General features: G+C 34.3%; 2 protein-coding genes across 3 annotated transcripts; one reads left to right on the top strand and one right to left on the bottom strand.

Moving 5' to 3' along the window:
* Positions 1-4,159: 4,159 nt before the first annotated feature.
* LOC107915714 (calcium-dependent protein kinase 1-like) lies at positions 4,160-9,614 on the top strand. Of its 2 annotated transcripts, none has more exons than XM_016844845.2 (8): positions 4,160-4,603; positions 4,681-5,773; positions 6,570-6,713; positions 6,861-7,013; positions 7,403-7,518; positions 7,703-7,870; positions 8,612-8,836; positions 9,161-9,524. In XM_016844845.2, the coding sequence occupies exons 2-8, from the start codon at positions 4,951-4,953 to the stop codon at positions 9,281-9,283; spliced, it is 1,752 nt and encodes a 583-aa protein (XP_016700334.2). In that variant the 5' UTR covers positions 4,160-4,603; positions 4,681-4,950; the 3' UTR covers positions 9,284-9,524. The 2 variants fall into 2 exon arrangements, with proteins under 2 accessions (XP_016700334.2, NP_001314052.1); NM_001327123.2 differs by having other exon boundaries at positions 4,352-4,418; positions 9,161-9,614.
* Positions 9,615-17,920: 8,306 nt separating this feature from the next.
* On the bottom strand, positions 17,921-20,200 carry LOC107915716 (mitochondrial succinate-fumarate transporter 1). Its single transcript, XM_016844847.2, has 2 exons — positions 19,391-20,200; positions 17,921-18,659 (listed from the first exon to the last, which is right to left on the bottom strand). Exons 1-2 carry the CDS (start codon positions 19,802-19,804, stop codon positions 18,123-18,125), a joined length of 951 nt encoding a protein of 316 aa, XP_016700336.1. The 5' UTR covers positions 19,805-20,200; the 3' UTR covers positions 17,921-18,122.
* Between the last annotated feature and the right edge of the window lie 2,938 nt (positions 20,201-23,138).

The following is a 23,138-nucleotide window of genomic DNA, read 5'->3' as shown; positions in this document are numbered from 1 at the left end:
TTACATGCAATCTTAAAAATAGGAGAACATAAATCTACCGGATTAAAGTCAAATCTAATAGGGGAATCCATAGATCGAGTTAATGCGACGATAAAGCTTTAATTAGAAAGAGATTTCAATTAATCAACCTAGAGTCAGTTGTTCTTACTCTCAAAAGAGATATTAACATAATTTAGGGATTTCTACGGATCAAGACACAAGTGAATAAATCGTTTAATTCATATTCAGAATAATAGGTGAAATCTAGGTGGATTCTTTCTTGGGTATTGTCTATCTTGTTGGTTATCTTTGATTATTTTTCAACTTCATTCTCTTTTACGTTATTGGATAAATTAGATTAGTAAATTTAGATTAAAAACAATCACTCCAATTTGTCGGCTAAATAATAGAAAAACGGTAATTACTAGTACTTTTAGTCTTCGTGGATACGATATTCCCTACTCACTATGTTCGATAGGTGCACTTGCCTTAGTCGTATTTATAGTTAGTTTAGTGACCATTAGTTGTTGTAGCCGAGCTATGGTCTTATACCCTTCTTTCTCATTCTTTACGTCCCTTTCAACTTGCATTGTGTTTACTGTCCCGATAGACTTCATCTCTATTCCGTGTTTACTGTCCTAGCAGGCTTACTCTTTTTTGTGTTTACTATCCCAATAGACTTACTCTTTTAATGCCATAGAGTTTTTCATCCATGATCTTACTCATCATATCTGGCTGTTATAGCGTATTTCATCTATGGTCCTACACCGTATACCTTATATCTTGTTTCCACAACGCTTTTCATTCATGGTCTTATGCCATATACCTTTATTGTGTACCATACTGCCATGATATCTTTCATCCACGGTTTTATGCTATGTACCACATACCAGATTACCATATCATCTTTCATTTATGGTCTTACGCCATATACCACCGTCACAGTGTTATACTGAAGGACTAGTCAATACTGCCGTCACGATAAATATCATTCCATAATTTCATTTCCCAAATCCTCCTCCCATTACTCCCTTTACACCACCTAACCTTAATGCTCGAACACCGTGGTGTTTCCTCTGCAAGGCTCGGAGCTTTGCCTAAGGCGATAACTAATGGGTTCTCTCCCCATTCCCATCCTAACTTTATCTATTCTTTTAGGGTTTACCCACAATCATGCAATGCATGCACATATCATCATATTTTATGTTTATGCAAACACAACAGGCTTAACAACGTAGACCATACTAATAAGGTTAGAGTTTGGAATTCACCTGAATCCTTATCGTTTCCATAGCTTATTTTTTCTCTCAAACACCAGAGCTTCCATTCTCTAGGGAGTAGCTTACAACCAAAAACCCATTGGTTAAGCTTATGCTACATCTTAAAAGCTTAAGCTTCCATAAGCACGCAGAATCCTTAAAATGGTTATGATGTCCATAACTTAATCCTATATACACAGAAGGGTTAAGAACTTTACCCGCTTGTTGGTTTCCCTACTTTTTTAGCTCTATTCTCACGAAGTCTACTCCATGCAAAACCTTCCATAACTACTCCTTCGAGCTATCAAAAAAGATAAAGAACAAGAGAAATCGGGACAAGCTCGGGAAGAAAAATCATCATTGGGAGTCATCTCTCATCTATTTATAACCCTTCCCGTGCTACTTCCAACCTTATGAGAACCGTTTATTCTTAATCATTATGTCTCCCACTGAGGAACTGACTAGTTTCATTCTATCCAAACCAGGTTTAATTCTCAACTTTGTCCAAATCAGTTTCTAGCTTCATTATTTCTTCCAATAGAGGTCGTCAATTTGTGGTCTTGTTTAATTTAGTTCTCCAGTTATTCTTAATTTCGAGTTTATTGAAAACTGGATGTTACATCTCAACAACTCTTCACATGCCTTCCGAGTGAACTATCATATCAAGCCACCATCCACATTTAACCCTCAATAGAAATAAAACATCTAAATTTATACTACTTACAAACTTTTTATTTAAATTGGTCTTAGGAGTGTATTGAAATAAGTATAAAGGTAAAAATATTAAGGGTCTGTTTAGACATCACAAAGCAACTGAATGGAACTATAATTACTAGGGTAGTAATTACATTCTCTTGTAATTACAAAGAATTGTAATTTATTAGACGTGTTTGGCTGATAGAGTATAATTACATTGTAATTCCCTATAACATGTTTGGTAATACAAATTGTAATTACACAGTTATATAATTTATATTTTTAAAAATATTAATTATTATAAAAATATTAGTATGATAAAAATAATTTCTAAACAAGTAACAAAAATTAAAATCAAATCATCATATGCATAATATTATTTTAAAAAGTAGATGATAATACGATTACTAATAAAAATAACAAGAAAAATAAACATCATGTGCAATTTTATCTAATTATTAAAATCTCATTCTTCTATATACTCTTTGAAGTATATGGATCATCTCAATTCGATTTATGATTTAAGTTATAAAATATGCAACATGCTAGTACAATTCAACTTTTTTTTATGCTATACTAAGGTGATGCGATTAATATGAGAGATATTTTTTTTAGAATAACAAATGTTTCCTCAACCACATTTCGAAGTATTAAATGTGTCAAATTAAAGAGTTCATGAGTTGTCTATGGTGCTTGTGTTTGACTCCATTCTCTCAAATGATATCATACCCACGATATAGTGTAAGAAAACCTTTTTTACTTGATAATTATCATCGACCTTATAATATTTATGTTCACAGTTCAAATAATTTGTAGCTTTAATTTTAAAAACTTATATAAACTTAATTTGGAAAAAGACTTATGCCAGGTTATATCTATTTTATAATATGTAAATTAAGTCAAAATAATATAATATTTATAATATTTAACCTTTATAAAAAAAAGCTTTATAAATTGTTCGAAACTTTCACAACACTCCATGAAAGTAATATAATTTTTTGTCATATTTTTATAAATAAGTTATTATAAAAAAAAACTATAACATTTTTTTATGAATAAATATCTTATTTTTATAATATATAACATTGACACGTAAATAAATTATGTCCATACTTGATCATAAATTTTTATAAATAAATATATTATAAAAATTTTATAACATGTAAATTATTTTTTATAATAAACTATTTGGCTATAATGATAGAAATTTTTAAGCATTTAAATAATATAGTTTTTTTGCTATAATTTTATAAAATACATAAATTATTTTTATAATATAATTTTTTAATAAAATAATCTCAAACACTTGTACTTATCACGCTTATAATATAATTTTATAATTTGTATAAAAATAAAATTTTAAAATTAAATTTGGGTGTAATTACCTATATAATTACTCTAATTCTCACTCTTATCACTAAGAATTGGAAAGTGTAATTGGGGTAGTCCAATTACACTCAATTCAGTCAGACCTACAAATTACAATGGTTACTCAAGCATGCTACCATTGTATAATTATAAACAATTACACACAAATTCAATTACCTAAATATACCTAGAAGTAAGCAAAACTCGATTCGATTAGAAAAAAAAAGGAATCTTGAGTTAATTGAATCAAGTTGTTCAAGTTATTCGAGTAAACTGAATAAGTAATTCGAGTTTCGAGTTCGAGTCGAGTCGAGTTAAATTTTACAATTTGAATAATTCAAATAACAAGTTATTGTAAATACAACCTTGGTCCTTGCCAATTTTGAAAAAGAGCTAATTGGTCTCTCTAAACAAAAATTACAAAAAGAAAAAATCAAAATGAATTTTAAAATTCAAAAATGTATATATTTTTAAAAATATATACTCTTTTAAGAATATATAAAGAAAGTTACAATTTTAATTTTTCTTAAAATAATAATTTTAGGATATAAATAAATTAATTAATGATTCAAGTTTATCATATTAAAATATATGTTTAATTTTTTAATTTAATTTAAATAATCTCACTAAATTTGACTGAATTCAAATTTCATTTCACTTAACTCAATTTAAATGATAAAGCAAAATCCGTTAATTCAATTAATTTAAACTTTTTTGACTCCATTCGATTAAATCCGAAAACTAAATAAGTGCACATTAGTTGGATAAATTATTGTATTGCGTATTGAAATGAAAGATATATAAAAGAAAATGGGATCCAATACAAAGTCAGGAAAGCTTTCAATTAATGCTACCATCAACCGATAAGCCCGGAGTGATAAAAACCCTAAATCCGGCCAAGCGCGTAAACCCTGCAAATTATGTCCAAACACACGTTTATGCCTCTTTCCATATGTTTGTTCTTTTCTTGTTATTTTAATGCAATAAAATAAACATTAAATAATGTTGAGATTTAGATATAAACCAAGTTTCAAGGACTTTCCACTTCCACTCTCTTCTTGTTGTAAAACTTGGAAAACAGACTTCTTCCTTTTTCAACTATTAGGCCAAGACTTGGTAAACCATACTTTTTTCCTTTTAATATAAACTTATTTTTCCAATGATCTTCTTTCAACTTTCTCATCCTTCAACTTTACTCATTTGGGTTTCTGTTTTTTTCCTTTTGGACTTTTGGGGTGTTTTTCCTTTTGAGAATTTCAAGTTTGATTTTTCCAATTACTGAATTTGAGATCCAAGGAGTTGTATGTGTTTTTCTTTTTCTTGCATAGTTAATTTATTTATTAATTGGTGATTGATGATTGTGTTGACTTTTTCTCAGGTTCTTAAACTTGCTTCTACAATCCCGTGGTTGTTGTAATCATTACTTTCATTTTTTTATGGATAGATTTTGAAGTTTGGAGGTAAGTAATTAGTTCTAGTTTGGTTTTTGATATAAAGATTTTCCCTTCTAGTGGAGAATATAGGGAGCTTGATCCTTATTAGGAAGATCAGATCTTTATGTATCAGATTGGCCCATCTGTTGGTTTTAGATATTAATGTTCAAAACTTTTGATTGTATTTTGAAGAAGAAATTTAAGTGTGAGAGTAGATGGGGAATACTTGTGTAGGACCAAGCATTTCCAAGAATGGGTTTTTCCAATCGGTTTCCGCCGCAATGTGGCGGTCCCGAATGCCTGATGACTCAGTTTCAAGTTCTAATGGGGGAACTGGGAGCGAGGTAGCAGCTAGAGAACCTGAATCACCATTGCCAGTCCTAAACAAACCTCCAGAGCAAGTGACAATTCCTAAACCAGAGGCCAAACAGGAGACCAAACCAGAGACCAAACCGGAAACTGAACCCGAAAAACCGGCCAAACCCAAGTTCCCTCATATGAAAAGGGTGTCCAGTGCAGGGCTTAGGACTGAGTCTGTGTTACAAACGAGGACAGGTAATTTCAAGGAATATTTTAGCCTAGGGAGAAAACTAGGACAAGGGCAATTTGGGACGACTTTCCTTTGTGTGGAGAAGTCAACTGGGAGAGAGTATGCTTGCAAATCGATTGCAAAGAGGAAGTTGTTAACTGATGAAGATGTAGAGGATGTGAGAAGAGAAATTCAGATAATGCACCACTTGGCTGGGCATCCGAATGTTATATCTATAAAAGGAGCTTATGAGGACGCAGTGGCAGTTCATGTTGTTATGGAATTATGTGCTGGTGGAGAACTTTTTGATAGAATCATTCAGCGCGGACATTATACAGAAAGAAAGGCAGCTGCACTTACAAGGACTATAGTCGGGGTTGTGGAAGCTTGCCATTCTTTGGGGGTTATGCATAGAGATCTCAAACCTGAGAATTTCCTTTTTGTGAATCAGCAGGAGGATGCGCTTCTCAAGGCTATTGATTTTGGATTATCAATATTCTTTAAGCCAGGTAGTATTTAGGCTAACTAAGTCTTTTCAATTTGATCTTCACTTTATGGTTGAAACGGCATGGATTTCTTGGCTTAAATGAGTTATTTCTAGGTCCAAATCTAGTAAATGAATTCCTATTAAATTATTGAATAAGCAAAAATTAAGAAATTCTTTGCTACAGAGAGCTTATTCATGCTACCAATTCCTGTCAGAAATGTGATATTACATTGGAATTATATTCATATTGGTCTTATACATTACATTTCAAATGGTTTGTGACACTGGGAGTCATTATTTGCTGTTAGCCCTATGGTTATATTCTGCTACCAGCCAGCCATCCATTAGGCAATGGTAATATGGTATCACTTGCACATCTACGTCCTATGCTTTCATCATTGGTTTAGGCATGTCAGTTGTGTTTGATTCTTTAATGTTTGTGACACACAAGGTTCCTTTCCCTTGGTTTTCTTGTTTGAACAAAATTGGCTTGCATTATCTATAGTTTAGAGTTTCACAAGTAAATTTTACTTTGAGCCCCAATCTTAAAGTGGGCCTTTTCTTTCTTAAAATAATCACTATATAAGAAAGACAAAGGTTTCTTTTGGTTTGCATTAGCATGAAATTTATTAGGCTTTCCATTTGTTTATTTGTAAAGAATTATTATAGAGCTTTTATTCATGCATTGATTTGTGATCTTCCTTGGTTTGCATTGTCAATATAACATAGAAAATTGATCCCATTTGTGATTACCAACATCAGTAGAGGAATTAAGAGAAGATTTACTTACTTTTTAACTGTAATTCTTTGCCATGCAGGTGAAAGATTCACTGATGTGGTTGGGAGCCCATACTATGTTGCCCCTGAAGTCTTACGAAAGCATTATGGTCCAGAAGCAGATGTTTGGAGTGCAGGAGTAATTCTTTACATTCTCTTAAGTGGAGTTCCTCCCTTTTGGGCTGGTAAGAAATTTTCTGATGCGTAAGATTTTCTCCGTTTTGACTAGTCACATCCTAATACAACCTTAATTTAGCCAAGTGCAATTATTTTAACTGCCCCTTTGTTTACATCATCATGATTATGTTTTGATTTTCACTGCCATGATGTAGAAAACGAGCAAGGCATATTTGAAGAGGTATTGCATGGTGACCTTGATTTTGATTCTGATCCTTGGCCTAGCATCTCTGAAAGTGCTAAAGATTTGGTGAGGAAAATGCTCATCCGAGACCCTAGGAAACGGTTAACTGCACATGAAGTTTTGTGTAAGCCACATTCTTTTATTCCGGTCCAGCATTTTGTTATCAAAGAACTTTTAGGATTTATTAAGGCTCCATTTCGTCAGCGGTTTTACTTTTTTTCTCTTTGCTTCTGGAAGCAAAAAGGCGAAAACTACATTTGCATACAAAAGCAAATAAAACTTTTAAACGGTTATATACAAAACATGTAATTGTTTTAGATGATAAAGTGCATAATTTTCAATTTTGTGCCACTATAAAACTTTTAAACTTTTGTTATTATTATGTAGAAAGATTCCAGTCTGCCATGTTATTGGCAATGCAGATGGCTCCTACTTACATGATAAAATGTGTAACACTAGGTTCCAGGAGGGCATTATTTTTCCATTGCTAATATTGTTAAAAAATCTGTGCAGGCCACCCTTGGATACAGATTGATGGTGTTGCTCCTGACAAGCCTCTTGATTCTGCTGTTTTAAGTCGTATGAAGCAATTTTCTGCAATGAATAAGCTCAAGAAAATAGCTCTTAGAGTAAGTCTCTTGACATGCTAGACATGATATATGGGAAAAAGGGGTTGTGAGATAGGGAGGGAGGGACTGATGGATGGAGACTTGAGTGGATACTCAAACTATGAAAACCTATTTTTACATTTAAAACCTTTTTTAGATTTTCCAGTTATGTTGAACTGAAAAATTATTTTCTTTTTCCATTCAGGTAATTGCAGAGAGCCTATCTGAAGAAGAAATAGCTGGCCTGAAAGAAATGTTCAAGATGATAGATGCTGACAACAGTGGTCAGATCACATTCGAAGAACTTGAAGTCGGACTGAAAAGAGTTGGAGCTAATCTTAAGGAGTCTGAAATTTATGATCTTATGCAAGCAGTAAGTATACCGACTGCTAGTCAGCTAGGAGTAATGTTTTGTGGATTTGGGATGATTCTCTTAGGGGCTAATTAGCTAACCCTTCTCTTCCTCAACTATCTTTCTTAGACCAGAGGAAACCCATTTCTTGACCTTTTTTACATCAAATCTAGTAACAGCGGTGGCACCTTAAACCTCTCGGCTTGTTCAATGAAATTTCTAGAATTTCTTCCTTATCTACATCCGAGGAATAAGTGTAGGGGTGGTTGCTTCAAGAATTTTTCTTTTTTTGGAAAGAGACATTTAAGGCAGCTCATGTTTGCTTATGCACTTCCAAAGGGTAGCTATGGTTTGTGAATTTGTTGAGATCTCTTGGCTTCATTTACTCAATTTAGGATTTTCAGTGTTTAAATGCAATAAATATAGATATACCATGGAAGAAGGAAGATATACCAAATGGTATGAAGTGTCTTCAACCATGGAATCATATGGATTCTTCAATGGTCTTAGGCAATTACAATTGCATCCGGTCCATTCCTCAATTTGTATGAGCATAATTGAATGTGTACCTACTACCATGTCTTTGTCCAAAGTTGACAGTGGCAGACATGACTTTAGTTTCACAAAACTGACATCTAATGATTATCTAGTAGTTTTTCTTGGTTTTTACCTTTTGTCTTCTTTGTTCTATACCTAATACAAGGCTAATTGGAATAATCAATGACAAGTTGTCTCTAATGCAAATGTGTTCTTAAACTACAGGCTGATGTTGATAATAGTGGCACAATTGACTACGGGGAGTTTGTAGCTGCTACGCTGCACCTAAACAAAATCGAGAAAGAAGATCATCTATTTGCTGCCTTCTCCTACTTTGATAAGGATGGTAGTGGTTATATTACTCCAGATGAGCTCCAAAAAGCTTGCGAGGAGTTTGGCATAGAAGATGTTCGCCTTGAAGAAATGATCCGAGAAGTTGATCAGGATAATGTAAGTAGTCTGTTTTATTTTTGTATTTTAATTAGATCATTATACATTATATAGTCGACCAAAATTAAGAAAGCTTGCCCTCAAAATGAGTTGGTAGTCCTTTCCTTCACTTCCACATTCAAGATCTGTAAATAGTCGGCCGTTGGATCATGTAAAGGTATCCAGTTCTCATAATAAAACCCTCAATGCATCCATTTGCAATAATCAATCCTTCATTTCAACCAAGACCATAAAATATTTCAATGTTGTGCTAAATTATTATCAGCACTTTGTTGCCTGCATATAATTTATGCACTGATCTTATATTCTACGTATCATATGCAGGACGGACGCATTGATTACAATGAGTTTGTGGCGATGATGCAGGGTGGAAATGTCGCCGGTGCTGGTAAGAAAGGCCTGCAAAATAGTTCTAGCATCAAGTTTAGAGAAGCATTAAAATTTTAGTACAGGCAATTGCACTGGTTCTTGTTCCTTTTTTCTTTTCACCTTTCAAGTTTTTGAGGGAACTGAGGTTTGTATAGTAAGAAGTTACCTATTGTTCTTTGCAAAGAACAGCCATGTCTTTGCATGGCGCTTTGGCCATTTTCTTCCACCTTTTTTGCTATTAAATTATGTTCCATCATGTTGTATACTTTATACAGAACGAATCTGTGTCTTCAATTTACTACAGACTGTAGTTTTGCTACGTGTTATTTACTTAATTCTTTTTAGATATTTCCATCTGTATTTTGGCTGAGAATTTTTGCAATGAGAATATTGGAAAACGAAGTACTTGCAGCCTTGGATCAAAATGAATGTCTTTAAGTTTTAGATTTATCATTGATGAGTGTCAAATTCGTAGGGTCAATCCACTTCACAGAATTTAACTTCTCGTTAGTAGGATGAATCTCACTTCACTCGAGGAAAAGCCTCAAACTTTCAATTCCTGTTGCAGGAACGTCCTGACAGCTAACTTTTGTCAATTTAACAATTAGAGATCAGCTCTCGTGGGTTTCAACAACCTAATAAATGATTAAAGTCAACAATATTTAAATCAGATTACTTAAAAGAAATTATAATTCTGATAAAAGTTAATATTAGTTTTTAAAAAATTATTTATTTTTATTTTTTAACCTTATTAATATAATATTTTATACTATTTTGGATAGCTTTAGATGAGAGTTAAATACGATAATTTGAATATTTTTTTAAAGGATAATTGTCATGCCTAAAATCGGGACTAGAAGTTAGAAAAGAAAAAAGAAGAAGAGAATTTACGTAACTAAGTAGAAGAAAATGGAAAATTTGGGAAAGTTAAATTGGGGTTAGAGAGGAATAGTCAGAACTTCGGATTAGCTATGGTGGTCTGAGAATTGAAATCGGGGATCAAATTGAAGCAAATTACAACAATTTTGGCCAATTTTAGCCGTTAGGGACCTTTCTGGAAAAGGGGCAAGGTTTCTGTCTTTAGGAAGAAAATACTCCACTTTTTGAAATTTCAACCAAATCACCTTCTCCTCGTCCCGCTCCCGTCGGTGACCAAACACCATGACTAACCTTTTTTTTTTTTTTTAAAATTTTCCCCTTAACTCTCAAATTTATCATCAAACAAGCATTCTAGTTTAGAAAAAATACATTTTCTCTACAAAACAACAACCAATTTGACCCGAAAACTCAAACAATTGCCGTCAAATCGAACTATTTTATTTCACGAATTTTTGAAGATTCTTCTCGAATTTGATCTCCAAACTTGCAATTGAGGTAACAGATAGCTTTTAAAGTTGATTTTCATTCTTTTTCAACCTTTACAGTTCGATTTTACGTTCTAAATAAAAAACTTCCAAATATTTTAAAGTTTCTTTTAAGTTTGAACTCATACATGGTGAAATCATTATTTCTTTACCATTCTTTAATTTTAAAGTGTTTTTAGCTTTATTTTATGAGGAAAAAAAGTTTAGAAACTTGCTTTCAACTTAAAATGAGGGAATTGTTAGTCAATTGAAAAGCTTATTCGAAAATTTTCTTTAAAATTGGATAGGTAGCATTACGAGGCCATTTGTATAACTTCTGACTTCTATTCTTGAATTGAGGTTGTAATGAAGCTATTAGGTGATTGAAGTGAGGTTTTGAACAAGTGGTTTGAGATTTGCCTAACATGGACATTTTAGACTAGTTTAGAGAATTTAGAGAATATGATAATTTTGATGCAATTTTTATACTCCAATAATGTTATTAGGATTCTAATGAGTGATAATTGATCTTGTTTTCAAGAAACAGAATTTGGAAGGCCGACAATCGAAATTGACAAAGGAAAAGTTAAAGTGAATTAGGTGATTGATAATCGAGGCTTACACGAATCGATGTGTGTCTTTACCTACTGTTTGAGTAGGTTATGGTGCTAAAATTTGTGTGCGCTTGCTGAGATTATGTGCTTAAGTATATGTTAATGTGTGAAATGCTAGATGGTGCAAATGGTTTAAATAGTGCCCATATTGGTAAGTAAGATAAGTACACTCGAAATGCTCATTTAGCGACCGGAATATATTATTGGTATAGATTAAAGTTGCTGCCATTGGTATGTGTGAATGTCTAATATTTTACATTTATGGTTTTTGATGATTAAGTATCAATAATATGTTAAGTGCATACCTGTCGGTTTTAATTACGTTGAGGTAGGTAATTATGTGTAATACCTATACGATGATACTTATGCATGATTGGATTTGAAAATGAACTTGATTAGTGGCTATTTGTCTATGTGACCTTAATGCAAACATGCTTAAGGAAATGAGTAAATTTGGAAGTGATAATGTGTATATGAAATTAATTATTAATGTTGTTGAGTAACAAATTGACTAAATGTCATTGTATATATGTGGAAATCATTTGATATAATTAGCATGTCATAGGACATTTGGAAATGTCTTAGAACTGAAGTTTTGAGCACGATGTGCTAGACTGGTTCACCAATCATTTTGCAATTCACTATTTGAGTCATTGACTCATCTTTTTGTGTGGAACTTCGATTCATTATTTGATGCGTTCAGGATGGAGAACTATGACTCAATATATTGGTGTGTTCAAGTTGGGGTCTCAGTCTTGGATGTGTCCTATTGTAGACTTGGGCAAAAACCTTAAAGATCATCTTTTGGTGTGTGCAATGATATAAGAGTAGTGCTACTTTGTTGTGTATTAAAAAGCATGTTTTAAATTGTTATGTATGTAACTGAGCATGATGTGATGTCGAATTGAGTAGAATATGTCTAATTTAAGTTGTGCATAAGTAATGAGGATGTTACTGACTAATGTGATTGTGTGTGCATGGTGTGCACCTTGAGTCCACACTAAGCTTAGTAAGCTTATTGTTTGAGCTTTATTTATTTTCAAGATATAGTTGATATCAGAGAGGCGACATCGGCATTGGAGGATTACTGGAAGTCTCGCAAGTTAAAATTGTAATAAAATTGGATTTTTGGTACTTTCTTTCTTTTATAGTGGCATGGGGACACTCATTTGGGTATTATGTTGATAATGCTTTTGGTTTAATATTTTCATATATTAGATTTGTGTTGCATGTTCGAGATTGTATGAAATTGGTTTCAAAAACTAGTTTGAATGATTCATAATGTAAATTGATTGAATATTCGAGTGTAAGTGTATTGTTTCTAGTCTATGTCACTTGGTGTCTAATGTGATCCCTGAAACTTGGTCGAAACTCTTGAGCCGGGTTCGAGGTGTAACATTTGGTGGTATCAGAGTCAAGTTTACAAAACTTAGACCGTGAAACCCACAAGCCTATATTGTTTGGGTTTGGTAAGCTTTGGACGCATTGATTGGATTTGATGATTGCAAATGTTTTGGGGTTAATGGGTACCATGCCACCCTTATTTAATGAATTTTTACAGGACTTTTTGAGACTCTGATGTCATTCCTTAAATGTTTTGTTTGTTGTGAATGTGTATAGATACCTAGCATGTGATTACTCGAGAGTCGGTGATGAACACTCGAGGAAGAAAAAGAAAAGTCACGTCGAGGAAAAATTCGAATGCACAACAGACTATGGGTCCTCCAGTGAGAGTTGATCCACCTACTCGAGAAGGTGAATAGACTGCACTTGGCCATGAGTGGGCACATAAAAGGGCATTGAGAGAAGATGCACTTACTAGTGCCATGATAAAGGTATTCCAGAGTGTCGCAGGAACCCAACTCAGGCTAGTTGCTCGAGGAGTACCTACTGAGAGGCTCATGGCTAATGGGGCTGAAAAGTTCAAAGGAGTTACGAGTGTAGCTTCGACAGTGGTCGAGTACTGGCTGGAGGCTATCGAGAGGATTCTTGAGGATTTAGAGTGTACCCTGGAAAAAAAGTTGAAATGTGCAGTGTCGTTGCTTAGAGATGAGGCCCATCGTTGTGGAAAACTATAGTGAAGGGTACACAAGCTGATCGACTCACTTGAGATTTATTTTTAGAGGCATTCTAGAAGAAATATGTTGGGACGACGCACATTGAGGCTAGAAGACTGGAGTTTATTAGGCTAGAGCAGGGTAATCGGACGGTAGCTGAGTACGAGATCGAATTTTTGAGATTGAGTTAGTATGCACCTGGTATGGTTACTACCGAGTTGGATAAAAGCTTAAAGTTCGAGGCTGGGTTGAGGTATGACATTAAGTTTCAGGTTGCACCTCACCAAAAGCAGGTATTTGAGAATCTGGTTGAGAAGGCTAAGATAATAGAGGAGGTGAAGAAGATTGAAAGGGAACAGTGTGAGTAAAACAGGGCTCATGGTAAGAGGATTGTTGGTTCTGCTGGTTTGAATGTTTGTCCCCTGAAACGAGTTAGGGATTTTCGGGATAATAGGTTTTTGACACCTCAAAATGATACTAGTGGCGGAGCTAAGCCACCCATTGTTTTAATGGTTAGTACGAGAGGTTTTGATTGGGCTTCAGGTGTTCTAGTTTATGAATATGAGAGGCATCATCCCGATGAGTGTTGGAAAAAAAGTGGTGCATGTTTTAAGTGCGGACCTATAGAACATTGCATGAGTACTTGTTCCCAGAGAGTTAGTGCCACCCCGACACAGACCCAGGGTTCTGCACTAGTGTTACCAATAGGACGAGGTCAGGGTAGGACAGTCGGTACTGGGGCTACTTTTGGTAATATTAGCCATGGACAACGTGCTCAGGGACAAGGTTTTACTCGGACTGAAGATAGGCAGCCGGGGCTGGCCTATACAGCAAGGCGACATGAGGACAAAAATGCAGCTGATGTGATTGCAGGTACATTTGAGATTTTGTTGTTACATTTCTATGCATTAATTGATCCCGTTTCTACTCATTCCTACATTTCTAGTGTTGTGTCAGGTAGATTGGTTGTAGATGTAGAACAAATTGAGTATGCTATTACTGTTATCAGTCTTATAAGACAGAGTGTAGTCATTGATAAAGTGTATAGGAAATGCACGTTAGTGATTCAATATGTGGAATTTTCGGTTGACCTTATGGAGCTGCCATTTGGTGAGCTTGATTTGATATTGGGTATGAATTGGTTGACTGAGAATCGGGTGATGCTTGATTGCGATTTGAAGAAGGTGATGCTGATGACACTCGAAGGAAATGAGATCGTGATGGTAGGAGAATGATCAGACTACCTTTATAATGTGATTTCAACAATGGCAGCCGAGAAAATGATTTAGAAGGGATGTAAGACATTTTTAGCCTATGTGATGGATAAGAAGGAAAATGACCCTAGTGTTAGTAGTATTCGTACGGTGAAGAATTTTCTTGATGTTGAGTTTGGGGTAGAAGTTTTCCCTAGAACCACTCATGTGTCCATTGCATCTTATTGTATGACACTTAATGAGTTGAAAGTCCAATTGCAAGAGCTTTTAGATCGAGGCTTCATACGACCTAATGTGTCACTTTGGGGAGCTCCGATTTTGTTTGTGAAAAAAAAAAGATGGGACATTGAGATTCTGTATTGATTACCGACAGTTGAACAAGTTGACTATTAAAAACAAGTACCCTTTTACCAATGATTGATGACTTGTTCGACCAATTTAGGGGAGCTATAATGTTCTTCAAGATTGACTTGAGATTGGGTTATTATTAAATGAAAGTGAAGGAGGCAAATGTCCCTAAAATGACTTTTAGGACTCAATATGGCCACTACGAGTTCCTATTAATGTTATTTGGTTTGACGAATGCCCTAGTTGCATTCATGGATTTGATGAATCAGGTATTCCAACTATACTTAGATTAGTTTGTGGTGGTGTTCATCGATGACATTCTCGTGTACTCCAAAATCGAGAACAATCACGATGCTCACTTGGGAATTGTTGTGATATGGTTGGCATGCCATAGGACATTTAGAAGTGTCTTAAAAGTGAAGTTTTAAGCACAATGTGCTAGATTGGTTCACCAATCATTTTGCGATTCATCACTTGAGTCATTAACTCGCCTTTTTGTGTGGAACTTTGGTTCATTATTTGGTGCGTTTAGGGTGGAGAGCTACAACTCAACATTTTGGTGTGTTCAAGTTGGGGTTCGAGTATTGGATATGTCTTATTTTAGACTTGGGCAAAAATTTGAAAGATCATCTTTTGGTGTGTGCAATGATATAAGAGTGGTGCTACTTTGTTGTGTATTAAAAAGCATGTTTTAAATTTTTATCTATGTAATTGAGCACAATGTGATGTCAAATTGAGTAGAATATGTCTAATTTGGGTTGTGCATAAGTAATGAGCATGTTACCGACTAATGTGACTATGTGTGTAAAGTATGCACCTTGGGGCCCCATTAAGCTTAGTAAGTTTATTGTTTGAGTTTTATTTATTTTTAGGAGATAATTGATATCAAAGAAGGGACATCAACATTGGAGAATTACTGAAAGTCTCGCAAGTCGAATTTGTAATAAAATTGGATTTTTGGTACCTATTTCTTTTATGGTGGATGGGGACACTCATTTGAGTATTATGTTGATAACATTTTTGGTTTGATTTTTTCATATATTTGGTTTGTATTGAATGATTTGAGGTTGTATGAAATTGGTTTCAAAAACTAGTTTGAATGATTCATAATGTGAATTGATCGAGTATTCGAGTGTAAGTGTACAGTTTCTAGTTTATATCACTTTGGTGACTAATATGATCTTGAGGCTTGGCTGAAACTCTTGAGCCGAGTTTAGGGTGTCACAATAACTTATTTCAAGTTTTTAATAAAATAAAATTAACTTAATATTTTTAATATTTGAGTGATAAATAGTTATCTACCTACTTATATTATTTACAACTCTTTTTTGTTGAAAATTTTATATTAAGTAGAAAATTAAAATGATTATCAAATACATTTAAAATATTAAAAGTTAAAATTTTTCAATTTCAATAAAATAAAAAATTTCAGTGATTTATTAAATACATCTTAGCTAAATGTAAAGAACTATAAGCTTAATTAAACTCTTAATAAAATATTTTCATAAATAAATAAAATAAAATAACTATTAATAAAATATTCCTAAAATATAAAAATTTTGCACGCCAATTTTTTATCTAATGTCAAATCTCTCTAGTAATTTCACATTTAAACTTGTATCTGTTGCACTTACATGGAAATAAACAAATAATCATCAGAATTTGTAGCATCATATTCAAATTTAATTATAATAAATTACAATTACATATCAATTAAGCACATCATCCTCATTAAAAGGTCTAATATATCATTTGGTATTTAAGTTTGACAATTTTTGTTAATGTGATACCTCTGTTATTTTTTGGTCCAATTTGGTATTTGTATTTGACAAAAGTTAAATATTTTAGTACCCAAAGGTAACGATGTTAACTTTTTTGTATTTAATCTGGGTTTTGGGGTTGATTTGATAAAAGTTAATTGCTAATATTATTAGGTTTGAGTTTTTTTATGATTTTTTAATAGAATAAATTTAGTGTTAATTGTAAATTTGTTTAATTTTTCGTTTAATTTGTCAAATACAGTCCAATGCATGTGTTTTGATTTGGATTTTAGGGATTAATTTGATGAAATTTAATTGATAATAGTATTAGCTAATTACGAATTTTCATTAAATCAACTCTTAAACCCAGATTAAACTCTTAAACCCGGATTAAGCTCTAAAAAGCTAATATTGTTATCTTTAGGTATCAAAATGTATTAACAAATACATGTACCGCATTAGACCCAAAAATAACACAATACCACATTAAAAAAATTTTCAAACTTAGATACCAAATTATACATTAAACCGTCATTAAAATAAAAGGTCTATTACCCAAACTTTTTCTCTTTTTCTTTCTACCATGCAAATAAAAAAGAATATAAATAATTTGTATGACTTTATTTCATTCCATTCAACTAAATAATTGAATTACTTATTACAATTTTATTTTATTACAGCTCTATTCCATTACAATCAACCAAATGTAGTGTAAAAGTACAAAGAAAACTTCTAGTTTTAACCTGCTTTTTTTTAAAAAAAAATTTGGTTGAAATTTTTTCTTAATTTTAATAAATTGTCTAGAAAGAAATATTTAGGAAAATATTTTTAATTGTACTATATATATATATTATTATATAATATTTTTTTAATTCCTTGAAGTTCTGTGAAGTATTAATCTCTTAATATTTGATTTTATATACTTCCTATTTCCATATTCTTATAATCAAATTTTTTTAATAAAATACTTAAAAATATATACAATTATTTAAAAACACACACACACATCCATGTGCATCTATGTAAAGCACAAATGTGACACCCTCATCAGTTTACTCGTATCCGAGATATACATGCATAAAAATTTCTTACTTGACAAAGCCCCTACCCGATAGAAATAAAAAGTCAAAACTGAGCATTTTATCTTTCTATTATTGGTGATTCAACAGTACCACTTGCTCATTGAAGGCCAGAATGCTACTTGACACTGTCTCATTCAGACAACCATAAACACATAATGTAACAAAGGTGACTTTATGTTAGATCGGTCTCGACTAACAATCTTTACTGTGTTGATTGAAACATAGCATGCATGAAACTAAGCTGAGACTCAAATTGGTTAATGAAAGTGACACCAGCAATGTATCATTATTGAGATATAGAGAAACAGATACCTTCATTGCTATTCATGAACTTTTTTTTTGGATTCAACTACCATTTCCTAATTTATAGCTTAAGTTCAAATGTGGCTCTTTCTTACCAGGTGTTGAGTCCGACCACTGAAAAAAATGGTGTCCAAGATTTTCAAGATTTGCGTTTGCTATGGTAATCAAAACCAGAACAAGCAAAAAAAGTACAAGTTTATAGAGCTGCACTATGAAAGTATCTCCTCTCATAGAGACCAATTATTTGGTCAGCAACAGCCCACATTATGGCCTGGCCAGGTGGTATCCTCATGAGCCGAGGCAGCAGTCCTTTCCACAAAGCACGAAGTCCTTCCTCAGCATATATTGTTCGGATAGCATGGACCAGGCCCTTATACTTCACCTCCCCTCCATCTCGACTTTGAGCCATCAACCTAGTTTTGACGACATCAAAGGGACCAGTACATACTGGACCAGCTGTTCCCGCAAGGAAACCTGATATCATAGACTGCCATGGTTGGAGGACTTTCCCGTCGCCTTCATGTTTCTTCCATAATACCACATCAAAAGCATTTTTGGCTGTAAACATTGCAGCTTGGTTTGTCCCATTACGCATAACGGTTGGGGCAGCTCCTGCCCACAGCCCAAAAAGGCCTTCTTGACGGATGATTGTATGAGCACAATGTATGGGGCCTTTGTACTTTAGAAGCTCTCGACTTAGTCCTCTCTGTTGCTGCAGTCTAATTTTCACCACCTGCACGATAAAAGACCAAACCAAACCTTTTCAGTACATTAGGATTAAAAGGCCATCATAATCCTAACCTCAGCATAATAATATGCACCACTGCAAATCACATTCTAAAACCATGAGTAAGCAATCACCAATCCCGGGTGTTTAATCAAAAGCACTACATGCAATTGATGAAGTCTCATGAATCATCGTTCCAAGTTGCATTCTCCAAAGATATATGAATCATTCTCGCTTTGAAATGGAACAAAACTTACATTCAGTGTGGGAAATGTATTCCTAAGTTTCAAATTTATACATGTGTCCTGATTTAGCCAAATTAATAGTTATCATCTTCTTTACTTGCTTGTGACAGAACAATAGCATCAATATCCAATTCTAATTCGGATATTGAAACGAGATCAATCCAACTGCTTCTTTCATTTTGTATAGCCTTATTAAAAGTAGACAGCAAGCTTAATGGCTTCACAATCCGATTTACCTTCGGATGAACCAACAAAGTGTACAAGGAACGTTCCTAGATTCATCAAAGAGACAATTGAACTCCAACAAATACCACAAGGAACGTTCCTAATCTTAAGCTTAGACACAGAATTGAGACTCCCCTTAGCAATATTATGGTAAAAAACACACAGAAAAACCCAGTTTCAAACTCAACATAATGTAAGATCTACTAGCACATCATCAGTTATAGATCAATATTAACTCGGATTGTATTGAGAAGGAGGGTAGATAACCTCAAAGGGAGTAACGATAACAAGCGCCTCAAGAACCCCAGCACCGAACCCAGATAAAAACCTCGCTTTGTTACTCAAGGTGCCAGTATCCGAGTCCTTGAACGCGCTCTGCAACATGGCGTTGGATCCCATCCGGAGCGCGTACTTAAGCGTGAGGTGAGTAGCGAAGGGCGTTAATCCTTTCCAAAGAGCCCGCACCCCTTCAGTGCTAGACACGGTGGCGCCGCAGTGAACGATCCCTTTGTAATTCCCCATCCTGTCCAATTGCAACCTGGTTTTGATGACATCGATGGGTTGCAGACAACAGGCTTCTACGATACCGCCGAAGGAGCCTGAAATGGCTTTCATGTAAGGCGGGATCGTCGTCTTCTTGGATTCCGCTTGGGGATTTCTGTTTGCTTGAGAATCTTTCATGGCGACGGGAATCGAAGTCTTTGAGTGGCGCAAATGATGTAATAAAAGCAAGTTTTGTTTGAGTACAGGAAAGGCAAAGGACAAGGTCAATATCAGACATGACAGCACATTTGGTGACTTGGTGTGAAGTTGTGAACGGCCCAAAAGTGAAAAAAAAAAAAAACCAAACCCTGGAAAGCTTTTCGAGGTGCAGGAGGAATTAAGAAGAAATAATTATAGGGTTAATAATAATAATAAACAACATTTAAAATATTCGTATATGGAAAGTGTTGTGTGCATGAGAGTCCTGGAATTGCCTGGGTTTTCTTTCTGACGTGGTCAGGAGAATTTGTTTGTTTTCCCAATGTGTCACGAGTGTCTGCGCCACCACACCTTTTCATTGTGGACCATTACCTCCTAAACATGTGGTATACTTTTCATCTATCTCCTCATTGTTAAGTATTGAGTATATTACTCCCATTGCCATTTATTTAGAAGATTATCATGTAAAACAATAGAAGACTTAGGGTGAGTTTAGATGGGTAATTGGGTGAGGTGCGGTGCATTTAATTTACTTTTTGCCTCACGTTATAGTATCACTATAATATTTAATCTCACCGCCACAGCTATTTTTACACTAACCATAATTAAATACACCGTTCATCCAAACTCACCCTTAGAGATAGCTAACACCATCTATGAATATGCATCCTTAGCTTTAGGAGATCTACCTTTTCCTTGTAAATTGTGTGAATAATCATCTCTCTTTGTCTACTTTTATTCATCATCAACATTGACTATTGTTTTTAAGAATTAGTATTTTAAGTTTTATTTATATGTTTCAATATCTACCTTGGTTGTTGGATTAGTTTCAGTAAAAGATGAAATGGTGGAGCTCTTTTGGTCATCAATAAGCGGCTTGGAGGATGAGTTAGGGTACGCATGTATTTGGATGTGATGGAATTGTTTAGTTACTCATTCAAAGGTTCTTAAATAGTGTGAATGTGACTTGTTTGAGTACTTATAGAGGATGCAAAAGACAAGTATAGAGTAAGGAATCAAGATTTGATCAAGTGGTGAGGTCACCTTAGATTACTTCTGGCCTGACATCTTGGGCGAGGTTTTTATTGTCTTCTACTAGTCATAGGGTTTGACTAAGCGATATCCTTCAAGCAAGGAGGAGAGATACAAAAATTGTCCCCCTAGATTGAAGGGTAAGTTATCAAGTAACCTACCCTAAGACTAGAAGTTGTGAGTGAGTTGATTAACCAATGACTCACTAAGACTCAAGGTAACTTAGCATAGTTGAGCTCAAGAAACAAGTCACCATGAACTTGAGAAAACTTGAGCCATTAATGACTCAAAGGGTTTTTATTATTCCGAAAAAGATTTCTTTAAGCAAGAAAAATGTGTGGATCAAACGAAGTGGCATGGTCAAGGACTGCCACCATAGGTGGGGGAGGAGAAAAAAAATGTGAGAAAGGAATAGGAAAGCACAAAAAGAAGAGAGAGCAAGGGAAATGAATGAGCTATCAACCATCGACCGATCATCAATCTCAAGCGATCATAAAAGGATATAGGGAAGAAAAAAATGAATAAAAGGAATGGAAGAGAAGGAAAGTGAGGGAGCAAGGAAGGATAAAGGAAAAAAAGAGAACAATGATGGGGTGGCTACCAGTTGCCAAGGGTCACCGAAAAGGGGAGCTTTGATGAGAATTAGAATTTGAAATATTTCTCTAATGTGTTCTCTTTAAATATTTTATTGACAACTATCGAAGGATGTTTCGAACTATAATTCCAACACCTTCGTAGCTTCTTTACTTTTTTATATAACCATTTGACAAAGCATAGGCCAATCCACCAAAAACACCATAACAAGATGAAATTGTTATGATTGATCACTGCACAAGCCTTTCATTTAGACTATTCTAAACAGATAAATTTTGAAATTGCAATGTGATACATGAACTTTATTTTGTTCTTTTATGGAACTGTTTTTTAAACAAAGGCTAGACATCTTTATTAAAATAATACCGCGACGTTGTACAAATGAGAATAAAAAATAAATAAATAACATTCAAATAAAATACAAATCCTAGGACTTAAAAAGAAAACATCAAAAGAAAAGTATAGATTCCAGCCACACTTACGCTTTTCTCATTTAAAAACCAGAATACCAAGAAACTGAACAACTATCAACTTCACTGCTGCCCATATATGTTGTAAGTCACAGACGGTGGTAAAAGCATCTAGTAGTAAACAAGCCGATGGTAAGCACCTTGACCGTTGAGACCCTTTTCCAATCCTTCGTCTCTCGCCACCATCGCCATCAAACCTGACCCATCCACCACACCACCTTCGTGGACACTTTTTGTCGTTCGTCTTCTACAAGAAGATAACGATCGAGGTTCCCTTCGTTGACTAGCATCTTGTCAAAGGAAAGATCTATGCGTATCCAACCGTTGTTTGAGCTACCCCTCGTGCAAATCGACATTTTCACATTGATACATACAGAGCTCTCTTGATACCACATGTCTCCAGTGACAAATGAATGATGAGAGACCCCGACTCCGACAAGATCCACCACTATTTGTTCACCTCCAATCTACCTTTGTTTCGCTCCAAGATGATAGCATCCACTCCTCGATCCAGTGGCAAATCTTTCACAATTGGAGGTTCACCCGACCCACCACGGTGCTTAACAGTAAGGCTTCTTCAATAACCCATCCCCCTATCGTCTAGCGTTGCCTCTCGCCTGCCTGCCCCTCGCCAGAATTGATATGTCACTTGTTATCTTCCCAACCCTCTATGGACAGCACTGTTAAAACCGATACCATAACCACTCAACAAATTGCCAAACCGCGAGTTTACCTTCTTTCTCTCAGATGCTTGGAAAACCAAAAAAACTAAATAGAAACCCAAACTACTGTACTATAAAAGCAGACAAAATTATCGTACAAAAACTTTAATGGAAAAACATTTCTTCCATGGACAAAAAGTTCATGAAAGCCTAAAAACAGAAAAGGAATGAACATATTCTTCATTTGAAAACTGTAAAGGAACTATAAGCAAAAGGCGGTTAACTACACCAACAAAGATGCTTATGCTCGCCTCTACAATAGTTAACTCCCGTACTTGCCTATAAGGGTGTTGATTTTTTCAAAATAAGTATATGGGAATTGAGTGAAAAGAAATTTTTTTTTTTAATTTTCAAATTTTTTATATGAAACTTTAATGTTAAATAAATATAATTATTTGTATATATGATGAGAATGTTTGTCAACTTCCAATAATAGTGATTAATCTTTTCTGTAACAGCCCGGTTTAGACCCTAGTCGGAACAGTGGTTTCGGGA

The sequence above is a fragment of the Gossypium hirsutum genome, chromosome D10 (assembly GCF_007990345.1).
Source record: "Gossypium hirsutum isolate 1008001.06 chromosome D10, Gossypium_hirsutum_v2.1, whole genome shotgun sequence".
Taxonomy (NCBI): Eukaryota; Viridiplantae; Streptophyta; class Magnoliopsida; order Malvales; family Malvaceae; genus Gossypium; species Gossypium hirsutum.
This window is presented reverse-complemented; position numbering and strand designations above follow the sequence as displayed.